The 19,597-nt window shown below is 44.7% G+C and overlaps 1 protein-coding gene across 2 annotated transcripts in view; it reads left to right on the forward strand.

Annotated features, from left to right (window-relative positions):
• Positions 1–19,597, forward strand: part of LOC139564009 (integrin alpha-8-like) — a 57,188-nt gene that overhangs the window by 8,610 nt on the left and 28,981 nt on the right. Inside the window, exons 6-13 of one of the 2 annotated variants that reach the window (XM_071383134.1) lie at positions 979–1,024; positions 2,909–3,034; positions 3,263–3,307; positions 3,846–3,889; positions 4,911–4,967; positions 5,111–5,163; positions 10,599–10,804; positions 14,564–14,761. In XM_071383134.1, the coding sequence (XP_071239235.1) occupies positions 979–1,024; positions 2,909–3,034; positions 3,263–3,307; positions 3,846–3,889; positions 4,911–4,967; positions 5,111–5,163; positions 10,599–10,804; positions 14,564–14,761 (775 nt within the window). The remainder of the gene's footprint in view (positions 1–978; positions 1,025–2,908; positions 3,035–3,262; positions 3,308–3,845; positions 3,890–4,910; positions 4,968–5,110; positions 5,164–10,598; positions 10,805–14,563; positions 14,762–19,597) is intronic. The other variant, XM_071383135.1, reaches the window with a different exon arrangement.

The following is a 19,597-nucleotide window of genomic DNA, read 5'->3' on the forward strand; positions in this document are numbered from 1 at the left end:
GGACAAACATCTCTGCAGCACTCCACCAATCAGGCATTTATGGTAGAGTGGCCAGACAGAAGCCACTCCTCAGTAAAAGGAACCTGACAGTCAGCTTGGAGTTTTCCAAAAGGCACCTAAAGGAATCTTAGACAATGAGGATCTAGATTGTCTGGACTGATGAAACCAGGATTTAACTTCGTGACCTAAACTTCGTGGCCTAAAATGCATATCTGGAAGAGACCTGAAACCATCCCTATGATAAAGCATGGTGGTGGGGATGTTTTTCAGTGGCAGGAACTGGGAGACTAGTCAGGATCGAGGGAAAGATGCAAAGTAAAGTACAGAGAGATCCTTGATGAAAACCTGCTCCAGAGCGCTCAGGACCTCAGACTGGGGCGAAGGTTTACCTTCCAACAGGACAACAACCCTAAGCACACAGTCAAGACAATGCAGGAATGGCATCGGGACATGTCTCTGAATGTCCTTGAGTAGCCCAGCCAGAGCCCAGACTTGAACCCGATCGGACATCTCTAGAGAGACCTGAAAATAGTTGTGCAGCGACGTTCCCCATCCAACCTGACAGAGCTTGAGAGGATCTGCAGAGAAGAATGGAGAAACTCCCCAAATACAGATGTGCCAAGCTTGATACCCAAGAAGACTCAAGGTTGTAATTGCTACCAAAGGTGCTTCAACAAAGTACTGAGTAAAGGGTCTGAATACCTATGTAAATGTAATATTTCTGTTTATTTATTTTTTATACATTTGCAAAAATATGTAAAAACCAATTTTTGCTTTGTCATTATGGGGTATTGTGTGTAGATTGATGAGGTGGAATAAAACAATTTAATACATTTTAGAGTACGGTTGTAACGTAACAAAATGTGAAAAAAGTCAAGGGGTCTGAATACTTCCCGAATGCACTGTAAATTCAGCTTTTGTCCAGTCTTGAAGAAGTTAGTCCTAACCCTGGACTGACCCTGACTTTCTCATCCTCAGGAGGGGACACTGGTGGTGGGCGGACCTGGCAGCTTCTACTGGCAAGGTAACATTAGCCCACTCTATGTGAAACACTTGAATTGCAACAAAAAAAAGGCAGAGAGACAAAGAGAGAGGGAGAAAGAGGTGAGTTTAGCAGCACGATCAAGGCACATTCCTGCACCAGACCTGGATTCACATAGTATTTGATGAAGCACTCCTCCAGTTAATTTCTCTCATTCCTGATGTGCAGTTTGATCCCAGGAGAAGCCAGAGTAGGAAAAGGTAGAGTGAGAGACCCTCCCTCCTCTCTCTCTGACAGGAAGTGTGTGAGTGAGTCTAGGCTCAGTTGTAATGAGCTGATCAGAGGGTAATGGGGTGTGGAGGAACTCCCACTCACTATGGTAATGGGTGTGTGTGTTGGAGGGCAGACACCTGCTTCAGTCTGATGGTGGACCTTGGAGTTTGAAGGTGTGTGGGTGGATGTGTATGTTGGGGGTGGGGGGGGTTGGACTCTTCCTGTCCTGATGTCTCCTCGCTTATCTTCATTGAGTGGATATTAGCACACAGCCGTGTGTGTGTGACGATGAGTGTGCATGCAAGTGTGCATTTATGTGTCTGTATGAGAGACAGTTACTAATACAGGGTAGTAAACTCTCCTCCTTTGACCACGGTCACTCCCATCATGTTAACCTCTGTGCCCTATCGCTCCAGTCACTTAATTCATTTAAAAATGAAAGAGGATAGGAACGTGCTTTTACAAAAAGAACTGCCTACTCTGTCTGCCATATGCCTTTAAAATGGAGAGATAGACAGAAGTGGGTAAGAGAGAGATGGATAGTCAGTGAGTCTTTTTATTCATTAATATTATGTTGTATTAATCCTTTGTTGAAGGTGGTTTATGAACTCTCTATGCCCCTGGTGTGTGTGTGTATAAGCGTTTGCGTGTGTGTGTGTGTGTGTGTGTGTGTGTGTGTGTGTGTGTGTGTGTGTGTGTGTGTGTGTGTGTGTGTGTGTGTGTGTGTGTGTGTGTGTGTGTGTGTGTGTGCGCGGGCATGAAATTGCCCTCAGCTTGGCTCAGCTTCCTGGTGTTTAAACACTTCCTCTAGATGTTTATCAAAGCTCTCCGAGCAGAGAGTTTATGGTCTCTAATATACAGCTATTATCACAGGTGTTTATGCTGAGTTATTATGGGAAGCCTTTTATACAGCTTATTATCAGAGGATCTGAAGGAACCTCTTATACTATCAGTAATGAGGAAGTCTGCAGAGGGTTAGGGGTCTGTCTCTGTGATTAGGGTTAGGAGCTGTCTGTGGAGTGGGTGTCTGTTATTATGGTGTGTGTGTGTGTGTGTGTGTCTGGAGAGGATCTGTTTCTGTGTCTGTGGTTATGGTCTGTTAAGAGGGTCTGTCTTGTCTGAGTAGAAGGTCTGTGTTTGTAGGTCTGTGATTTGGGTTAGTGTCTGTGTAGGTATGCATCTATAATTAGGTCTAGCGTCCATGTCTGTGAAGGGAGTTAGGGAAAGTGGGAGTCTGATACAGGGGCAATTTCTCTCTGTCAGTACCCACCACATTAAGGAGGATTGATGTGAGGTTGAGGGCAGCTGGAGATAAAGCAGTAGGCCTATGTTTGTCTGACCTCCCCCTCCACAGCACAGCATTTGCTACAATAGCAGAGAGATAGAGAGCATAAGCTCTCTTTTAGACAGTGACTAATATGCAACACAGTGTGTGTGTGTCATTCTAACTCCTGCTAACGAGCTGTTTCAGTGTTCCTCGGGGAAGAGCTCCTCATACCTGTGAGTTTCATAACAAAGGGCAGGAAAGTGTGTGTGGGGGCGTGCATGTTTGTGTGACAGACGGACAGTGCAGAAGTTATTGCTCCCCATTGGGTCTGGGGTTGGCCTGTCCGTTTACTGACCATTGTGTGTTTCTGACCTCTCTCTCTCCAGGTCAGGTGATGACTGCAGGCGTAGCAGAGATATTGAATGGTTACTCTCTGAAAGCCGTGCTCAGGAGAGTCCCTGGAGAGAAACACACACACGCTGCAGCTGATACCCATGACGACAGCTACCTAGGTAACACACACAGTTTCATCTACACACACAAACACGCACGTACACACACACACACACACACACACACACACACACACACACACACACACACACACACACACACACACACACACACACACACACACACACACACACACACACACACACACACACACACACACACTCACTCACTCACTCACTCACTCACTCACTCACTCACTCACTCACTAATATCTCTCTTGTCTACAGGTTACTCTGTGGCAGTGGGGGAATTCACAGGAGACTCAGAGCAAGGTAAAAGACAACACTTTCATCCCTGTGTGTTTGGTGCTTGCAGTGTTTCAGAGGCTAGTCCGATGGACAGTAAGTAACTAGTAACTACACTGCAAACTAACCAAGAAAAGTAACTTGCTACAAAACCATATGTTCTGCCTCCTACATCATCTTCTTAATTAAAACATGGCACCAAGGGTTGACACATGGTTGTATAATGATTTTATACAAGGGTTGTATTGTGGTTGTAGGCTGGTTGTGGTCTCATCTTTGAATTCCTTAAAGCTGGAGCTTGCTGGGCTGGGTTTGTGGTCTGGTCTGTACCGGGAACAGGGTTTGGGGGAGGTACTCAGATCAAAACCACTCTCTGTCTCTCTCTATCTTTCTCTCTCCCTTCCATCATCAGTCAATCTGTTGTCAGCTTTTAGTGTCTTCAGTCAGGGTGGCCTAGAGACAGAGACACACTGAAAGGCAGGCATCCAGACAGGCAAACAGACAGACAGGCAGACAGAAGAGCAGGCAGGCAGTGTTATATAATGTGTGTTCCTCTCCTTTCCAGAGCTGATAGCTGGGGTTCCGAGAGGGGCACAGAACTTTGGATATGTGAGTACAGAATCACACACATACACACGCATGCAAACATGCATAGCAGCACACACACACACAGTATATGTAAGTATGGAATTATACAATTCCTGCGTGTCCAGAGAGGAAATGTTTCCAAAATAGAATTCCATTCCTAGTTTATATCGCTTAGCAACAACAAATCCCCCCCACAACACAGTCCTCGCTCACACCAAGACGTTTGTCTCCTTAATGACACACGACTTCCGCTCCGTAAGAGCTGACCCAGCCTGACCCATTTCCCTGACACACACACGACCCCCTCACCTCTAACACACACTGAAACCTAGATAGAGATGTATTCAGAGCAGACAAGCCTGTGTGGTTGTGTCAACAGGCTCTGGGGCCGGTAGCCCTCACATTTGTGGTCAGTGGGCGTCAGGGTTAGGTCTGTTTGGCCTGATGAGACTAGAGTAGCTGTCAGCCCACGTTAGCCTCTCAGACCTGGCGAGACAACCAGCCTGACACCCCAGAGAGAGAGGAGGAGGAGGGGGGCCAGGGAGTTAAGTGTCTGCACGTGTCTTTCCTTCTGTCTGCCCCTCTGTCTGTCATTCTAAGCGACCGTCTATCTGTCTGTATGTCCGTCCATCTGTCTGTTTCTCTGCCTGTCCGCCTGTCTGTTTCTCTACATTTGTTGGTGTTTTGTGTATGTGTTTGTCTCTCTAACTTTGTGAGTGCATGCACATGTGTGTGGGTGAGTGTGTGAATGTGTAGCCCCTGGCTGTCTCCATGTGGTTGTTATTGTAGGTCTTTTGAAGGAATTCTTAGCCCCTCTGTCTCCCCCACAACTGGGGTTATGGAAATGGAGGGTATGGAACAGAGGAGGGGGAGGGGGTAAGGCAGTGGGGACAATGGGGGGTTGAAGGAGGGGGATAGGGGGAAGGGGGACCAGGCAGAGAGAAAGAAAGAGTTTCTATTTCAGCTCATTACATCCTGTGAATGCGTTTTCATGATGCATGTGTACCTGTATCAGGTGTGTGACTCTTGTGTTTTGTTTCAGGTAGCTGTGATTAACTCCACTAATCTGACATTCATCATGAACTTCACAGGAGAGCAGGTCAGTAACATACAGTAACGTCACACAAGTACACATACACACACACACATACACATACACTGCTATTCATCTTTTTCCCAACTACTTTATAGCACTACTGTACATCCCTGACTGTAGAGTCATGTTATGAAATGTTTTGTCAGATGGCTTCCTACTTTGGCTATTCTGTGGCTGTTACTGACCTCAATGGAGACGGGTGAGTTATCTATCTTTCTATCGATCTATCTTTCATCTCTCTCTCACATTTTCAATTTAAGGGGCTTTACTTTTTTCTGTCTCTCTCGTCTCTTTTGTCTCTCGTCTCTTTTGTCTCTCTTTGTCTATCGGTACCTTTGTCACTCTTTCCCTCTCTTCCTGTCCCTACACATCTTCATGGTTCTTGTAGTGAAAGAATTGTTTAGTCTGAGCCAAGAATGGAGAGAGGGAGGGAGGGAGAGCATTTTTCAGCATGTTCTTTGAAGAAGAAAGATAGATTTAGAATTAGATAAACTTGGATTTTTTTGTCAGGAACATATACAGGATGCTACCCTCTACAACATAACCTTCACTCCAAATCAAAACTCAAAACCTACAACCTGATTTTGGACGGAATCACCTGGAAGGTTTACAACTACCAAAAAGTATTATTCCAACGCTATACAGCAAATGCTCTGGAAAACAACAGAAACCTGAAAACACCATCCAACCTGGAACTAAGTGAGTAATGTTTAGTCTGAAGCTATATTTTATTTCCAAAAGCCAAGAAGAAAAATACGTTACATTACTTTATAAGGACTGAATGCTAAATTAAGGCTGCCAAGCTTGATACAACACTAATTAGCACTGACGTGTCAAGTGAGAGGTGTCAAAGCCCTTTAGCCCAACAATGGCAGGATAGTCGCACAGTCTACTCCAACCAAATGGAGAGGCCTTAGAAGCTGCCTCCCACTGTTCAGAGGTAATTAAAATACAGTACCCTGTGTATGTAAAGAATGATGAGGCAAGAAAATATCACATATTGAAAATCAAGAGACACTTTTTGCTGACTATTATAATAATGGGAACATCAGCAACCTCATCTTCCACACAAACCATCCCCTGGCATGGCACAGTGCTATATTAGCACACTACCCCTCTGTTAAGAGGGGGGGAGGGGGGGCGTTAACGAGGGGTGGAAACTCAGGATACTAGACAACGAGGACTCTGAGTCAGCTAATATAAATCTCTATAAGTCTGGAACAGTATTGGTACAGGGCAACCCCAAACAGTTTCAGCTGGACTTTCACCTAATCAAAGAATTAGCCCAGCTGGAGAAGCTCTCCCTTGAGAATAATACCCCCACCCCGAGCGGGTCAGACCAGAACTCTTCATTAAATAACCCCACAGACGAGCAACCCCAAGCGGAAAGCACAACAACACCCCCTTAACTTAACCAGACCCGAAGAGCTGAAGGTGGAGAGAGACATATCTGCACTCTGGACTGTGGTCAAACAACTTCAATGATATAAAAACCAAGAGCAGGAGAAGAACAGAGCACTAGAGGAGAGGATCAGACTGCTGGAGGAGAGGGTGAGGGGGATGGCGTGTGACAGAGAACAACCCACTAGAGAGGAGGCCACCTCCGCAGAGAAGCCAGCAGAACAGTCCACCTCAGCTCCCGACAAAAGTCTCGACACCACAGCAGAACAGTCCACACCAGACCCTGACCATAGCGTCAACATCACAGCAGAACAGACAAATGAAGAACCCCAAGCCCAGGGGATCTCACCCCCTCTGAGCACCCCCCCATACAGCGGGTAAACGCAAGTATTTCCCGTGACTGTGCCTCAAAACCAAATATTTTCCTGGCCCACCACTCAACCCTGGACTTGGAACAGCCTCTATGACCAGGACCACCTATACATGGCAGCAGTGCCCACTTTCGCCAGGACCCTATAGGACATCGCTCTCAAACGCAGCCCCAACACTTCACACAGGAGCAACAGATCAATAGACCCCCCTGGACTTACACATAGAGGACCCACGCCGAGAGGACCTACATCCAGACCACAACACCACCAGCCACATCCACATCCACACCCCCACCCCAACCAATCAACACCCCCCCCAAGTCAACCATGCCTACACCCCATTTAGGCCCCCTCAGATCAGACCTATGCCCCTCCTACCCACCCCATGCACCCCACCCCCGAAAAAGGGCCTCAACGTGGAAGTCACACATATGCCCAGAACGTGAGCAGGCAAACAAGCCCAACCCCCACTCTTACCCAAGCCAATGGCATGTACCAGATTCTCAGCAGGATCTGCTCACACTTACTGGCCTGAGGCCAAACCACACGACCAACAACATTGGACACTTTATGGAACACAAAGCCTTCACTATCTCATCCTGGAATATCCCAGGCCTGAGGTCATCTGGCTTTGGACTAAAGAGCAGGAACCTGGACTTCATCAAAGAAATCGGAAATACAGACATTGTCATTCTACAAGAAACCTGGTATAAAGGAGACGGACCCACTGGTTGCCCTCTAGGTTACAGAGAGCTGGTAGTCCCATCCATCAAACTACCAGGTGTGAAACAGGGAAGGGACTCAGGGGGTATGCTAATTTGATATAGAGCAGACCTAACTCACACCATTAAATTAATCAAAACAGGAACATTTTACATTTGGCAAGAAATTCAAAAGGAAATGATCTTAACAGATAAAAATGTCCTCCTATGTGCTACCTATATCCCCCCACTAGAATCCCCATACTTTAATGAAGACAGCTTCTCCATCCTGGAGGGGGAAATCAATCATTTCCAGGCCCAGGGACATATTCTAGTCTGTGGCGACCTAAATGCCAGAACCAGACAAGAACCTGACACCCTCAGCACACAGGGGGACAAACACCAACAAAAACGGGTCACAACTCCTGCAGCTCTGTCGCACGCTGGGTATGTACATAGTCAATGGTAGGCTTCGAGGGGACTCCAATGGTAGGTACACCTATAGCTCATCTCTTGGCAGTAGTACTGTAGACTACTTTATCACTGACCTCAACCCAAAGTGTTCACAGTCAGCCCACTGACACCCCTATCAGACCACAGCAAAATCACAGTCTACTTGAACAGAGCAATACTCAATCATGAGGCATCGAAGCCAAAGGAACTGAGTAATATTAAGAAATGCTATAGATGGAAGGAATGTAGTCTGGAAACCTACCAAAAAACAATTAGGCAACAACAAATTCAAACCTTTTTAGACAACTTCCTGGACAAAACGTTCCAAGTGTAAACTTGGCAGTAGAAAATCTTAACAGTATATTTGACCTCACAGCTTTCCTATCAAATCTAAAAATCTCAAATAGAAAACCGAAGAAAATGAGCAACAATGACAAATGGTTTGATGAAGAATGCAAAACTCTAAGAAAGAAATTGAGAAACTTGTCCAAGCAAAAACATAGAGACCCGGAAAACCTGAGTCTACGCCTTCACTATGGTGAATCACTAAAACAATACAGAAATACACTACAGAAAAAGAAGGAACAGCACGTCAGAAATCAGCTCAATGTAATTGAAGAATCCATAGACTCTAACCACTTCTGGGAAAATTGGAAAACACTAAACAAACAACAACACGAAGAATTATCTATCCAAAATGGAGATGTATGGGTTAACCACTTCTCCAATCTTTTTGGCTGTATAACAAATAACAAACAGCAAAAACATATACATGATCAAATACAAATCTTAGAATCAACTATTAAAGACTACCAGAACTCACTGGATTCTCCAATTACCTTGAATGAACTACAGGACAAAATAAAAACCCTCCAACCCAAAAAGGCCTGTGGTGTTGATGATATCCTCAATGAAATTATCAAATATACAGACAACAAATTCCAATTGGCTATACTAAAACTCTTTAACATCATCCTTAGCTCTGGCATCTTCCCCAATATTTGGAACCAAGGACTGATCACCCCAATCCACAAAAGTGGAGACAAATTTGACCCCAATAACTACCGTGGGATATGCGTCAACAGCAACCTTGGGAAAATCCTCTGCATTATCATTAACAGCAGACTCATACATTTCCTCAGTGAAAACAATGTACTGAGAAAATGTCAATTGGCTTTTTACCAAATTATCGTACGACAGACCACGTATTCACCCTGCACATCCTAAATGACAAACAAACAAACCAAAACAAAGGCAACGTCTTCTCATGCTTTGTTGAATTCAAAAAAGCCTCGACTCAATTTGGCATAAGGGTCTGCTATACAAATGTATGGAAAGTGGTGTTGGGGGAAAAACATACAACATTATAAAATCCATGTACACAAACAACAAGTGAGAGGTTAAAATAGGCAAAAAACACACACATTTCTTCCCACAGGACCATGGGGTGAGACAGGGATGCAGCTTAAACCCCACCCTCTTCAATATATATATCAACGAATTGGCGCAGGCACTAGAAAAGTCTGCAGCACCCGGCCTCACCCTACTAGAATCTGAAGTCAAATGTCTACTGTTTGCTGATGATCTGGTGCTTCTGTCACCAACCAAGGACGGCCTACAGCAGCACCTAGATCTTCTGCACAGATTCTGCCAGACCTGGGCAATGACAATAAATCTCAGTAAGACCAAAATAATGGTGTTCCAAAAAAGGTCCAGTCACCAGGACCACAAATACAAATTCCATCTAGACACCGTTGCCATAGAGCACACAAAAAACTACACATACTGTACCTTGGCCTAAACATCAGCGCCACAGGTAACTTTTACAAAGCTGTGAATGATCTGAGAGACAAGGCAAGAAGGGCCATCAAAATGAACATAAAATTCGACATACCAATTAGGATCTGGCTAAAAATACTTGAATCACTTATAGAACCCATTGCCCTTTATGGTTGTGAGGTCTTGGGTCCCCTCACCAACCATGAATTCACAAAATGGGACAAACACCAAATTGAGACTCTGCATGCAGAATTCTGCAAAAACATCCTCCGTGTACGATATAGAACACAAAATAATGCATGCAGAGAAGAATTAGGCCGATACCCGCTAATTATCAAAATCCATTATTCAATTATTAAATTCTACAACCAACTAAAAGGAAGAGATTCCCAAACCTTCCATAACAAAGCCATCACCTACAGAGAGATGCCAGTGTGCCATCACAGCAGCAAGATTTGTGACCTGTTGCCACAAGAAAAGGTTAACCAGTGAAGAACAAACACCATTGTAAATACAACCCATATTTATGCTTATTTATGTTCCCTTTTGTACTTTAACCATTTGTACATTGTTACAACACTGTATATAGACATAATGTTACATTTGTAATGTCTTTATTCTTTTGGAACTTCTGTGAGTGTAATGTTTACTGTTCATTTTATTGTTTATTTCACTTTTGTATATTATCTACTTCACTTGCTTTGGCAATGTTAACATATTTTTCCCATGCCAATAAAGCCCCTTGAATTGAATTGAATTGAGAGAGGATTGTTAGTATGTGTTCCAGCTGTAGCTGGTTCTCTGATTATGATGATTGAACTCTATTTCTGGAGCCAGACCACATCCTTTCTGACATGTCTGTATAACACACTCATCTATGTGTGTTTGTGTGTGTGTGTGTATTCTAAAGCTGTGTATCTTTCCCCCAGGTATGATGATGTACTGGTAGGAGCCCCTCTCTATATGGAGAGAGAGAGGGAGAGTAAGCCCAAGGAGGTGGGCCGTGTCTATCTGTACCTCCAGCACTCCCCGCTCACCTTCTCCGAGCCCCTCCTCCTGACGGGAACACACACCTTCGGACGCTTTGGCACTGCCATCGCCCCGCTAGGAGACCTCAACCAGGACGGATACAACGGTAAGCTGTGTGTGTGTGTGTATTTCCCCTCTCTTTCTTCCCGTTCAGTGTCCACTCCCAGTGTATTGGTAGGCAGAGGTTTTTATATGGGGAGGCAGGTAGCCTAGTGGTTTGAGCGTTAGGCCAGTAACCGAAAGGTTGCTAGATCAAATCCTAGAGCTGACAAGGTACAAATCTGTCGTTCTGCCCCTTAACAAGTCACTGTTCCTAGGCCTTCATTGTAAATAATAATTTGTTCTTAACTGACTTGCCTAGTTAAATAAAAAATAAAAAAATGTTCCCTCTTCATCTCTGGCTCTTTGGTCTTAGAGAGAGGATATCCTATCAGATGCTCCAATGGGGGAAACCTAAGGGTCTTCAGCCAATCATGAAGTGCGGTGTTAGAGTGTTTCCTTGTGAAGTTCTTCCCCCTCTTCCTGTAATGATGAGCAGTGTTATGGTGTGTGCGCGTGTGTATGTCAGAGAGAGAGAGAGAGAGTTATTTTTAATCTCCAGATGTCCGCTAAGATAGGGGCATCTGGAAGTTTCTGTCCCTCTGCCCAGAGTTCATTCTGCCTCACGTTGTGTTTGTTTTATTAACACACACACACATCAGTGGAGGCAGCTGAGGGGAGGACGGATCATAATAATGTCTGGAACAGACCAAAATGGATTGGCATCAAACTCATATTTGATACCATTCCACTCATTCCACTCCCAGCCATTACCACAAGCCTGTCCTCCCCAATTAAGGTGCCACCAACCTCCTGTGACACCCTTATACACACACACACACATTCAGGTCTGGAGCCCAAATGCTTTTCAGAGCCTCAGGCATGTGGTCTTGAACTGGGACCAATGAATATTTCTCTGGTGAACATTTGATGACAATCCTACTTAGTTATTTATGTATGTGTTTATGTTTTTATGAATGTTTTAGAGCCACTCTCCCTCCACACCATCATCATCATCAGAACTAAATCAATAAATCTGAATCAATCAGTCATTCAAACGCACATATAAGACAACAACTTCTCCCTCAATGTGAGCAAGACAAAGGAGCTGATTGTGGACTATAGGAAAAAGCGGGCCGAAGAGGCCCTCATTAACATCGACAGGGCTGTAGTGGAGCGGGTCGAGAGTTTCAAGTTCCTTGGTGTCCACATCACCAACGAACTATCGTGGTCCAAACACCCCAAGACAGTCGTGAAGAGGGCAAGACAAAACCTTTTCCCCCTCCGGAGACTGAAAAGATTTGGCATGGGTCCCAAAGTTCTACAGCTGCACCATCGAGAGCATCCTGACCGGCATCTGACCGTAAGGCGCTACAGAGGGTAGTGCGTACGGCCCAGTACATCACTGGGGCCAAGCTTCCTGCCATCCAGGACCTATAGTTGAAGTCGGAAGTTTACATACACCTTAGCCAAATACATTTAAACTCCGTTTTTCACAATTCCTGACATTTAATCCTAGTAAAAATTCCCTGTCTTAGGTCAGTTAGGATCACCACTTTATTTTAAGAATGTGAAATGTCTGAATAATAGTAGAGAGAATGATTCAGCTTTTATTTATTTCATCACATTCCCAGTGTGTCAGAAGTTTACATATACTCAATTAGTATTTGGTAGCATTGCCTTTAAATTGTTTAACTTGGGTCAAACGTTTCGGGTAGCCTTCCACAAGCTTCCCACAATAAGGTGGGTGAATTTTGGCCCATTCCTCTTGACAGAGCTGGTGTAACTGAGTCAGGATTGTAGGCCTCCTTGCTTGCAAATGCTTTTTCAGTTCTGCCCACACATTGTCTATAGGATTGAGGTCAGGGCTTTGTGATGGGCACTCCAATACCTTGACTTTGTTGTCCTTAAGCCATTTTGCCACAACTTTGGAAGTATGCTTGGGGTCATTGTCCATTTGGAAGACCCATTTGCAACCAAGCTTTAACTTCCTGACTGATGTCTTGAGATGTTGCTTCAATATATCCATATAATGTTCCTACCTCATGATGCCATCTATTTTGTGAAGTGCACCAGTCCCTCCTGCAGCAAAGCACCCACACAACTTGATGCTGCCACACCCGTGCTTCACAGTTGGAATGGTGTTGTTTGGCTTGCAAGCCTCCCCCTTTTTCCTCCGAACATAACGATGGTCATTATGGCCAAACAGTTCTATTTTTGTTTCATCAGACCAGAGGACATTTCTCCAAAAAGTACGATCTTTGTCCCCATGTGCAGTTGCAAACAGTAGTCTGGCTTTTTTATGGCGGTTTTGGAGCAGTGGCTTCTTCCTTGCTGAGTGGCCTTTCAGGTTATGTCGCTATAGTGGGATTGATTTGCACTTTTCGCACCAAAGTACGTTCATCTCTAGGATGCAGAACGCGTCTCCTTCCTGAGCGGTATGATGGCTGCGTGGTCCCATGGTGTTTATACTTGCATACTATTGTTTTTACAGATGAACGTGGTACCTTCAGACATTTGGAAATTGCTCCCAAGGATGAATCAGACTTGTGGAGGTCTACAATTTTTTTCCTGAGATCTTGGCTGATTTATTTAAATTTTCCCATGATGTCAAGCAAAGAGGCACTGAGTTTGAAGGTAGGCCTTGAAATACATCCACAGGTACACCTCCAATTGACTCAAATGATGTCAATTAACCTATCAGAAGCTTCTAAAGCCATGACATCATTTTCTGGAATTTTCCAAGCTTTTTAAAGGCACAGTCAACTTAGTGTATGTAAACTTCTGACCCACTGGAATTGTGATACAGTGAATTATAAGTGAAACAATCTGTCTGTAAACAATTGTTGGAAAAATTACTTGTGTCATGCACACAGTAGATGTACTAACCGACTTGCCAAAACTATAGTTTGTTAACAAGAAATTTGTGGAGTGGTTGAAAAACTAGTTTTAATGACTCCAACCTAAGTGTATGTAAACTTCCGACTTCAACTGTATATAATAGGCGGTGTCAGAGGAAAGCCCATAAAATTGTCAGAGATTCCAGTCACCCTAGTCATAAACTGTTTTCTTCGCTACCGCACTGCAAGCGGTAACGGAGTTCCAAGTCTAGGACCAAAGGGTTCCTTAACAGCTTCTACCCTCAAGCCATAAGACTGCTGAACAACTAATCAAATGGCCTCCGGACTATTTACATTGACCCCCCCACCATTTGTTTTGTACACTGCTGCTACTCGCTGTTTATCATCTATGCATAGTCACTTCACCCCTACAGTACCTACATGTACAAATTACCTCAACTAACCTGTACCTCCGCACACAGACTTGGTACCTGTACCCCCTGTATACAGCCTCGTTATTGTTATGTTATTGTGTTACTTTTTATTATTTTTTACTTTAGTTTATTTAGTAAATATTTTCTTAACTCTTCTTGGGGGGGGGGGGCTAACAATTGGCAATCGCTGGTGGAGGGTAGCCATTGGCTGCTCATTGTCACAGGAATCTCCTGCCTGTGCCTTTTAGACAGTTCTACATGTTTGACATATACATTTGGAGAGAGAGAGAAGGAAATGGAAAGCGAGAGGGGTAGTCCTAGGTAGTCTCTTTACCTCTCCCTCAGGGGCTTTCACTTGATGTCTAAACCATCCCTCTCATCCCTCTCTCTCATTCTTTTTCTCTCATCCCTCTCTCCTGCTGATGTGAGCTGGTCTGCTGTATCACTTCAGAAGGCCAGCCTTATAACTCATACTAGAGTTGGTTTTGTGTTTCTATGTGTGTTTCCTACCGTCATACCCCCCCCCCCCCCCCCTCTCTCTCTCTCTGATAGACGTGGCAGTGGGTTGTCCATTTGGTGGGGAGGACCGGAGTGGCCTGGTGTTGATCTACAATGGCCAGAGAGACCTGACGGCCCGCGGCCTAACCCTCAGCCAGGAGCTCTATGGAGCCTGGGCCTCCAGTAGTGGCCTCTCCGGCTACGGCTTCACCCTGAGGGGGGACAGAGACCTGGACAACAACCATTACCCTGGTACACTCCCATGCACCTTACTTATTTTCTCGTCTTTTTTCCATTTCACTTCTCTCCTCCCTTCTTCTGGTGAAGTCGTTACTCAGGAGGGGTAGTGGGGTTACAGAGCTGTTGCCACGACGATTCTCTGATGACTTCTTGTCCTGTCCCAGGAAGACAGGGGGGGGCATGCAATAAGTCTGTTCTCTGTGCACTGAAACATCTTAAGGAAATGTCAAAATGTTTCAACTTCATATTCATCATCTCCAGCACCACCCCAACATCAACGTATGTGAAAATGGTGTTTTCATGTTTTGTGGAAAAATAGATATGAGGGAGATAAGTGTTTCCAATGACATCATCAGTGTGCATCATGTGATTTTAACCAATTATGACTAGGCATTGTCTACTAATTGCCTACTAATTGGTTGATGATGTCATTGGAAACACTTATTTTTCTTATCTTTTTTGTTACAAAACATAGAAATGTACCATTTCCACATATGTTCATGTTGGGATGGTGCTGGAGTGATGAATATAAATTTTTTAAATTTCCCTTTGAAAGTGTTTAGTCTGTTCGCCAGATATTTCACCATAGCGCTATAGGCCTCTAGCGGACACAAGCCTCCAATTCTTCAGAAGAACATGTTCATGTGGCTGATATTACTTTGGAGACTTCCTCTTTTGTGATGTCATGGTACAGATGAACATGCCACACTAGAGCAATCTGAAGGGAAATCCTGTGTCTTAGTGTTTGTATTTACATGTTCAGTCAGTGGTAGTCTGAATGTCTGTGTGAGTGTTTGTATTTACATGTTCAGTCAGTGGTAGTCTGAATGTCTGTGTGAGTGTTTGTATTTACATGTTCAGTCAGTGGTAGTCTGAATGTCTGTGTGAGTGTTTGTATTTACATGTTCAGTCAGTGGTAGTCTGAATGTCTGTGTGAGTGTTTGTATTTACATGTTCAGTCAGTGGTAGTCTGAATGTCTGTGTGAGTGTTTGTATTTACATGTTCAGTCAGTGGTAGTCTGAATGTCTGTGTGAGTGTTTGTATTTACATGTTCAGTCAGTGGTAGTCTGAATGTCTGTGTGAGTGTTTGTATTTACATGTTCAGTCAGTGGTAGTCTGAATGTCTGTGTGAGTGTTTGTATTTACATGTTCAGTCAGTGGTAGTCTGAATGTCTGTGTGAGTGTTTGTATACACATTCATTTACTTGGAATCATGGGCTCTTAAAAGGTGATTTAAGACTGCACATGTTTTGAAATTAAACATTTGTACCCCCTTGTTTTCCCCTCAATTTGGAGCCATTCTAAAAGCAGTGTAGTTCAGTCTTTGTACTTCTATAGACCAAGCTGAAAAGTAGGAATGATTCGTTTTTTCTTTCCATCTTTTCTTCTTTCTGTAACAACAACAGACCTCCTCTGATCTCTCCATTCTGCAAACAGGAAATCTGGGTCTTTTATAATGAAAACAACACACACACACACACACACACACACACACACACACACACACACACACACACACACACACACACACACACACACACACACACACACACACACACACACACACACACACACACACACACACACACACACATGCACACATATGCAGTGCATGGCTTGTGATCAATTTCTCTGGCCTCTGAGTGTAAGTGTTGAGTCTGTGCCAGGATATGAACCAAAGCCAGTCCCTATACAGAATCACCCCACATCGAGTTACTCAGTCACACACACTGTACAAACACAGTGCATGTACAGTTGAAGTTGGAAGTATACACACACTTAGGTTGGAGTCATTAAAATTAGTTTTTCAACCACTCCACAAACTTTTTGTTAACGAACTATAGTTTTGGCAAGTCATTTAGGGCATCTACTGTGTGCATGACACAAGTCATTTTTCCAACAATTGTTTACAGACAGATTATTTCACTTATAATTCACTGTATGACAATTCCAGTGGGTCAGAAGTTCACATACACTAAGTTTACTGTGCCTTTAAACAGCTTGGAAAATTTCAGAAAAGGATGTCTGCACTCCTCAAGACTGCATTAACCCACTGAGCTCAAGTCTAGGCGCCATCTCTCAGAGGCAACACAGGTTTTGAGGTTTTTCACAACAAAGTTACTCATTAGCTTCTTGGAAGTGGTGTTCCTATTAAACTAAACCCTGGAGAAGTGACTGGGTCAGTCAGAGAGAGCAGTCAGTCAGAAACAGCAGGAGATGTCCCTGGTACACAGAGGTAGCCTGCTAGACACACATTGACCTTGGGAAGCTCTGCTGTTCCCACTCCTAGGGTTAGGGTTAAGGTCAGTTGTGTGTGTGTCAGGGGTCAGATGGCCTGAGGGCAGGGATGTTCAGCTGTAAGGTCAGAGGTCAAAGGCTGTAGACATTTAACTTGCCAATCAGCAATCACACTGACTCAGCTCTACTGAACAGAAAACACACACACAACACACACACACACAAACACAATCCAAGATGTTGTAGCAGTCGGACATGTGTCTTTGTCTTGTCCCGTCCTGTCCCATGTATATATATTTTTCTTTGTATATATATTGCGGATATATTTTAATCTCACTTTCCATCTATGGACTGAATATTTACTCCTGCAACCCGCCTCACCCAATGTGGTACGGATCTGCTATTTTTATACTTTAGAACCGGAACACCCATTAGAAGCTAGCCAGCTAACTAGCTACTAGCTAGTAGTCAGTTTGCCACTACTAGCGGTCCTCACCGTTAACTCGGACATCAGCCAGCCTCAACCCGGTCAATTCCTGCCAGTCTGCACAGCGCGATATCAACCCAGATCAAATCGGACTGCTTTTTCTCTACCACATTTCCGGATTCCTACCACAAGCTCTGAACCTTTACACCGGATCATCGCAGCTAGCTAGCTGCTATCCGAGTGGCTACTCCTGGCTAACGTCTCTGTCCCGAAGCAAGCACCAGTTAGCCTGGAGCTAGCCTGGAGCTATGCCCATCTCCCGGCTAGCCAAAGAGGTCCACCAGCCAATTCTTGGGCTACAATACCTATTTTGGCAATTGGCCTGGACCCTTTACTGCCGACACGGAGCTCCGCCGATCCATCACGACTGGTATGCTGACGCAACCGTCCGAGGTGGTCTCAACAGGATGCCCATCGCCGGATGCCCATCTGCTAGCCCCGGCCCGCTAGCTGTCTGAATAGGCGTGTCTCCAGCAGTGACTACGGAATTGGCACCCTGACTCATCTAATGCTACTCATTGGACCCTATGATCACTCGGCTACACATGCCTCTCCCTAATGTCAATATGCCTTGTCTATTGCTGTTCTGGTTAGTGATTATAGTCTTATTTCACGGTAGAGACCCTAGCCCTGCCCAATATGCCTTAGATAGCCCTTTTGTTCCACCCCCCACACATGCGGTGATCTCACCTGGCTTAACTGGTGTCTCTAGAGACAAAACCTCTCTCATCATCACTCAATGCCTAGGTTTACCTCCACTGTACTCACATCCTACCATACCCTTGTCTGTACATTATGCCTTGAATCTATTCTTCCGTGCCCAGAAATCTGCCCCTTTCACTCTCTGTTCCGAACTCATGAGACGACCAGTTCTGATAGCCTTTAGCCGTACTCTTATCCTACTCCTCTGTTCCTCTGGTGATGTAGAGGTTAATCCAGGCCCTGCAGCCCCCAGCACCACTCCCATTCCCCAGGCGCTTTCATTTGTTGACTTCTGTAACCGTAAAAGCGTTGGTTTCATGCATGTTACCATTAAAAGCCTCCTCCCTAAGTTTGTTTTATTCACTGCTTTAGCACACTCCGCCAACCCTGATGACCTAGTCGTGTCTGAATCATGGCTTAGGAAGACCAACAAAATCCAGAAATTTCCATCCCTAACTATAACATCTTCAGACAAGATAGAACTGCCAAAGGGGGCGGAGTTGCAATCTACTGCAGAGATAGCCTGCATAGTTCTGTCATACTATCCAGGTCTATGCCCAAACAATTCGAGCTTCTACTTTCCAGAAACAAGTCTCTCACCGTTGCCGCTTGTTATAGACCCCCTTCAGCCCCCAGCTGTGCCCTGGACACCATATGTGAATTTATTGCCTCCCATCTATCTTCAGAGTTCGTACTGTTAGGTGACCTAAACTGGGATATACTTAACACCCTGGCCGTCCTACAATCTAAGCATTATGCCCTCAATCTCACACAAATTATTAAGGAACCTACCAGGTACAACCCTAAATCCGTAACCATGGGCACCCTCTTAGATATCATCCTGACAAACTTGCCCTCTAAATACACCTCTGCTGTCTTCAACCAGGATCTCAGCGATCACTGCCTCATTGCCTGCGTGTGTGATGGGTCCACAGTCAAACGACCAGCCCTCATCACTGTCAAACGCTCCCTAAAACACTTCAGCAAGCAGGCTGTTCTAATCGACCTGGCCCGGGTATCCTGGAAGGATATTGACCTCATCCCATCAGTAGAGGATGCCTGGTTGCTCTTTAAAAGTGCTTTCCTCAACATCTTAAATAAGCATGCCTCGTTCAAAAAATGTAGAACTAAGAACAGATATAGCCCTTGGTTCACCCCAGACTTGACTGCCCATGACCAGCACAAAAACATCCTGTGGCGTTCTGCATTAGCATCGAATAGCCCCCGCGATATGCAACTTTTCAGGGAAGTCAGGAACCAATATACTCAGTCAGTTACTAAAGCTAAGCCTAGCTTTTTCAAACAGAAATTTGCATCCTGTAGCACTAATTCCAAAAAGTTTTGGGACACGGTAACGTCCATGGAGAATAAGAGCACCTCCTCCCAGCTGCCCACTGCACTGAGGCTAGCAAATACTGTC

Source organism: Salvelinus alpinus, chromosome 35 (assembly GCF_045679555.1).
Source record: "Salvelinus alpinus chromosome 35, SLU_Salpinus.1, whole genome shotgun sequence".
NCBI classification, from domain to species: Eukaryota; Metazoa; Chordata; class Actinopteri; order Salmoniformes; family Salmonidae; genus Salvelinus; species Salvelinus alpinus.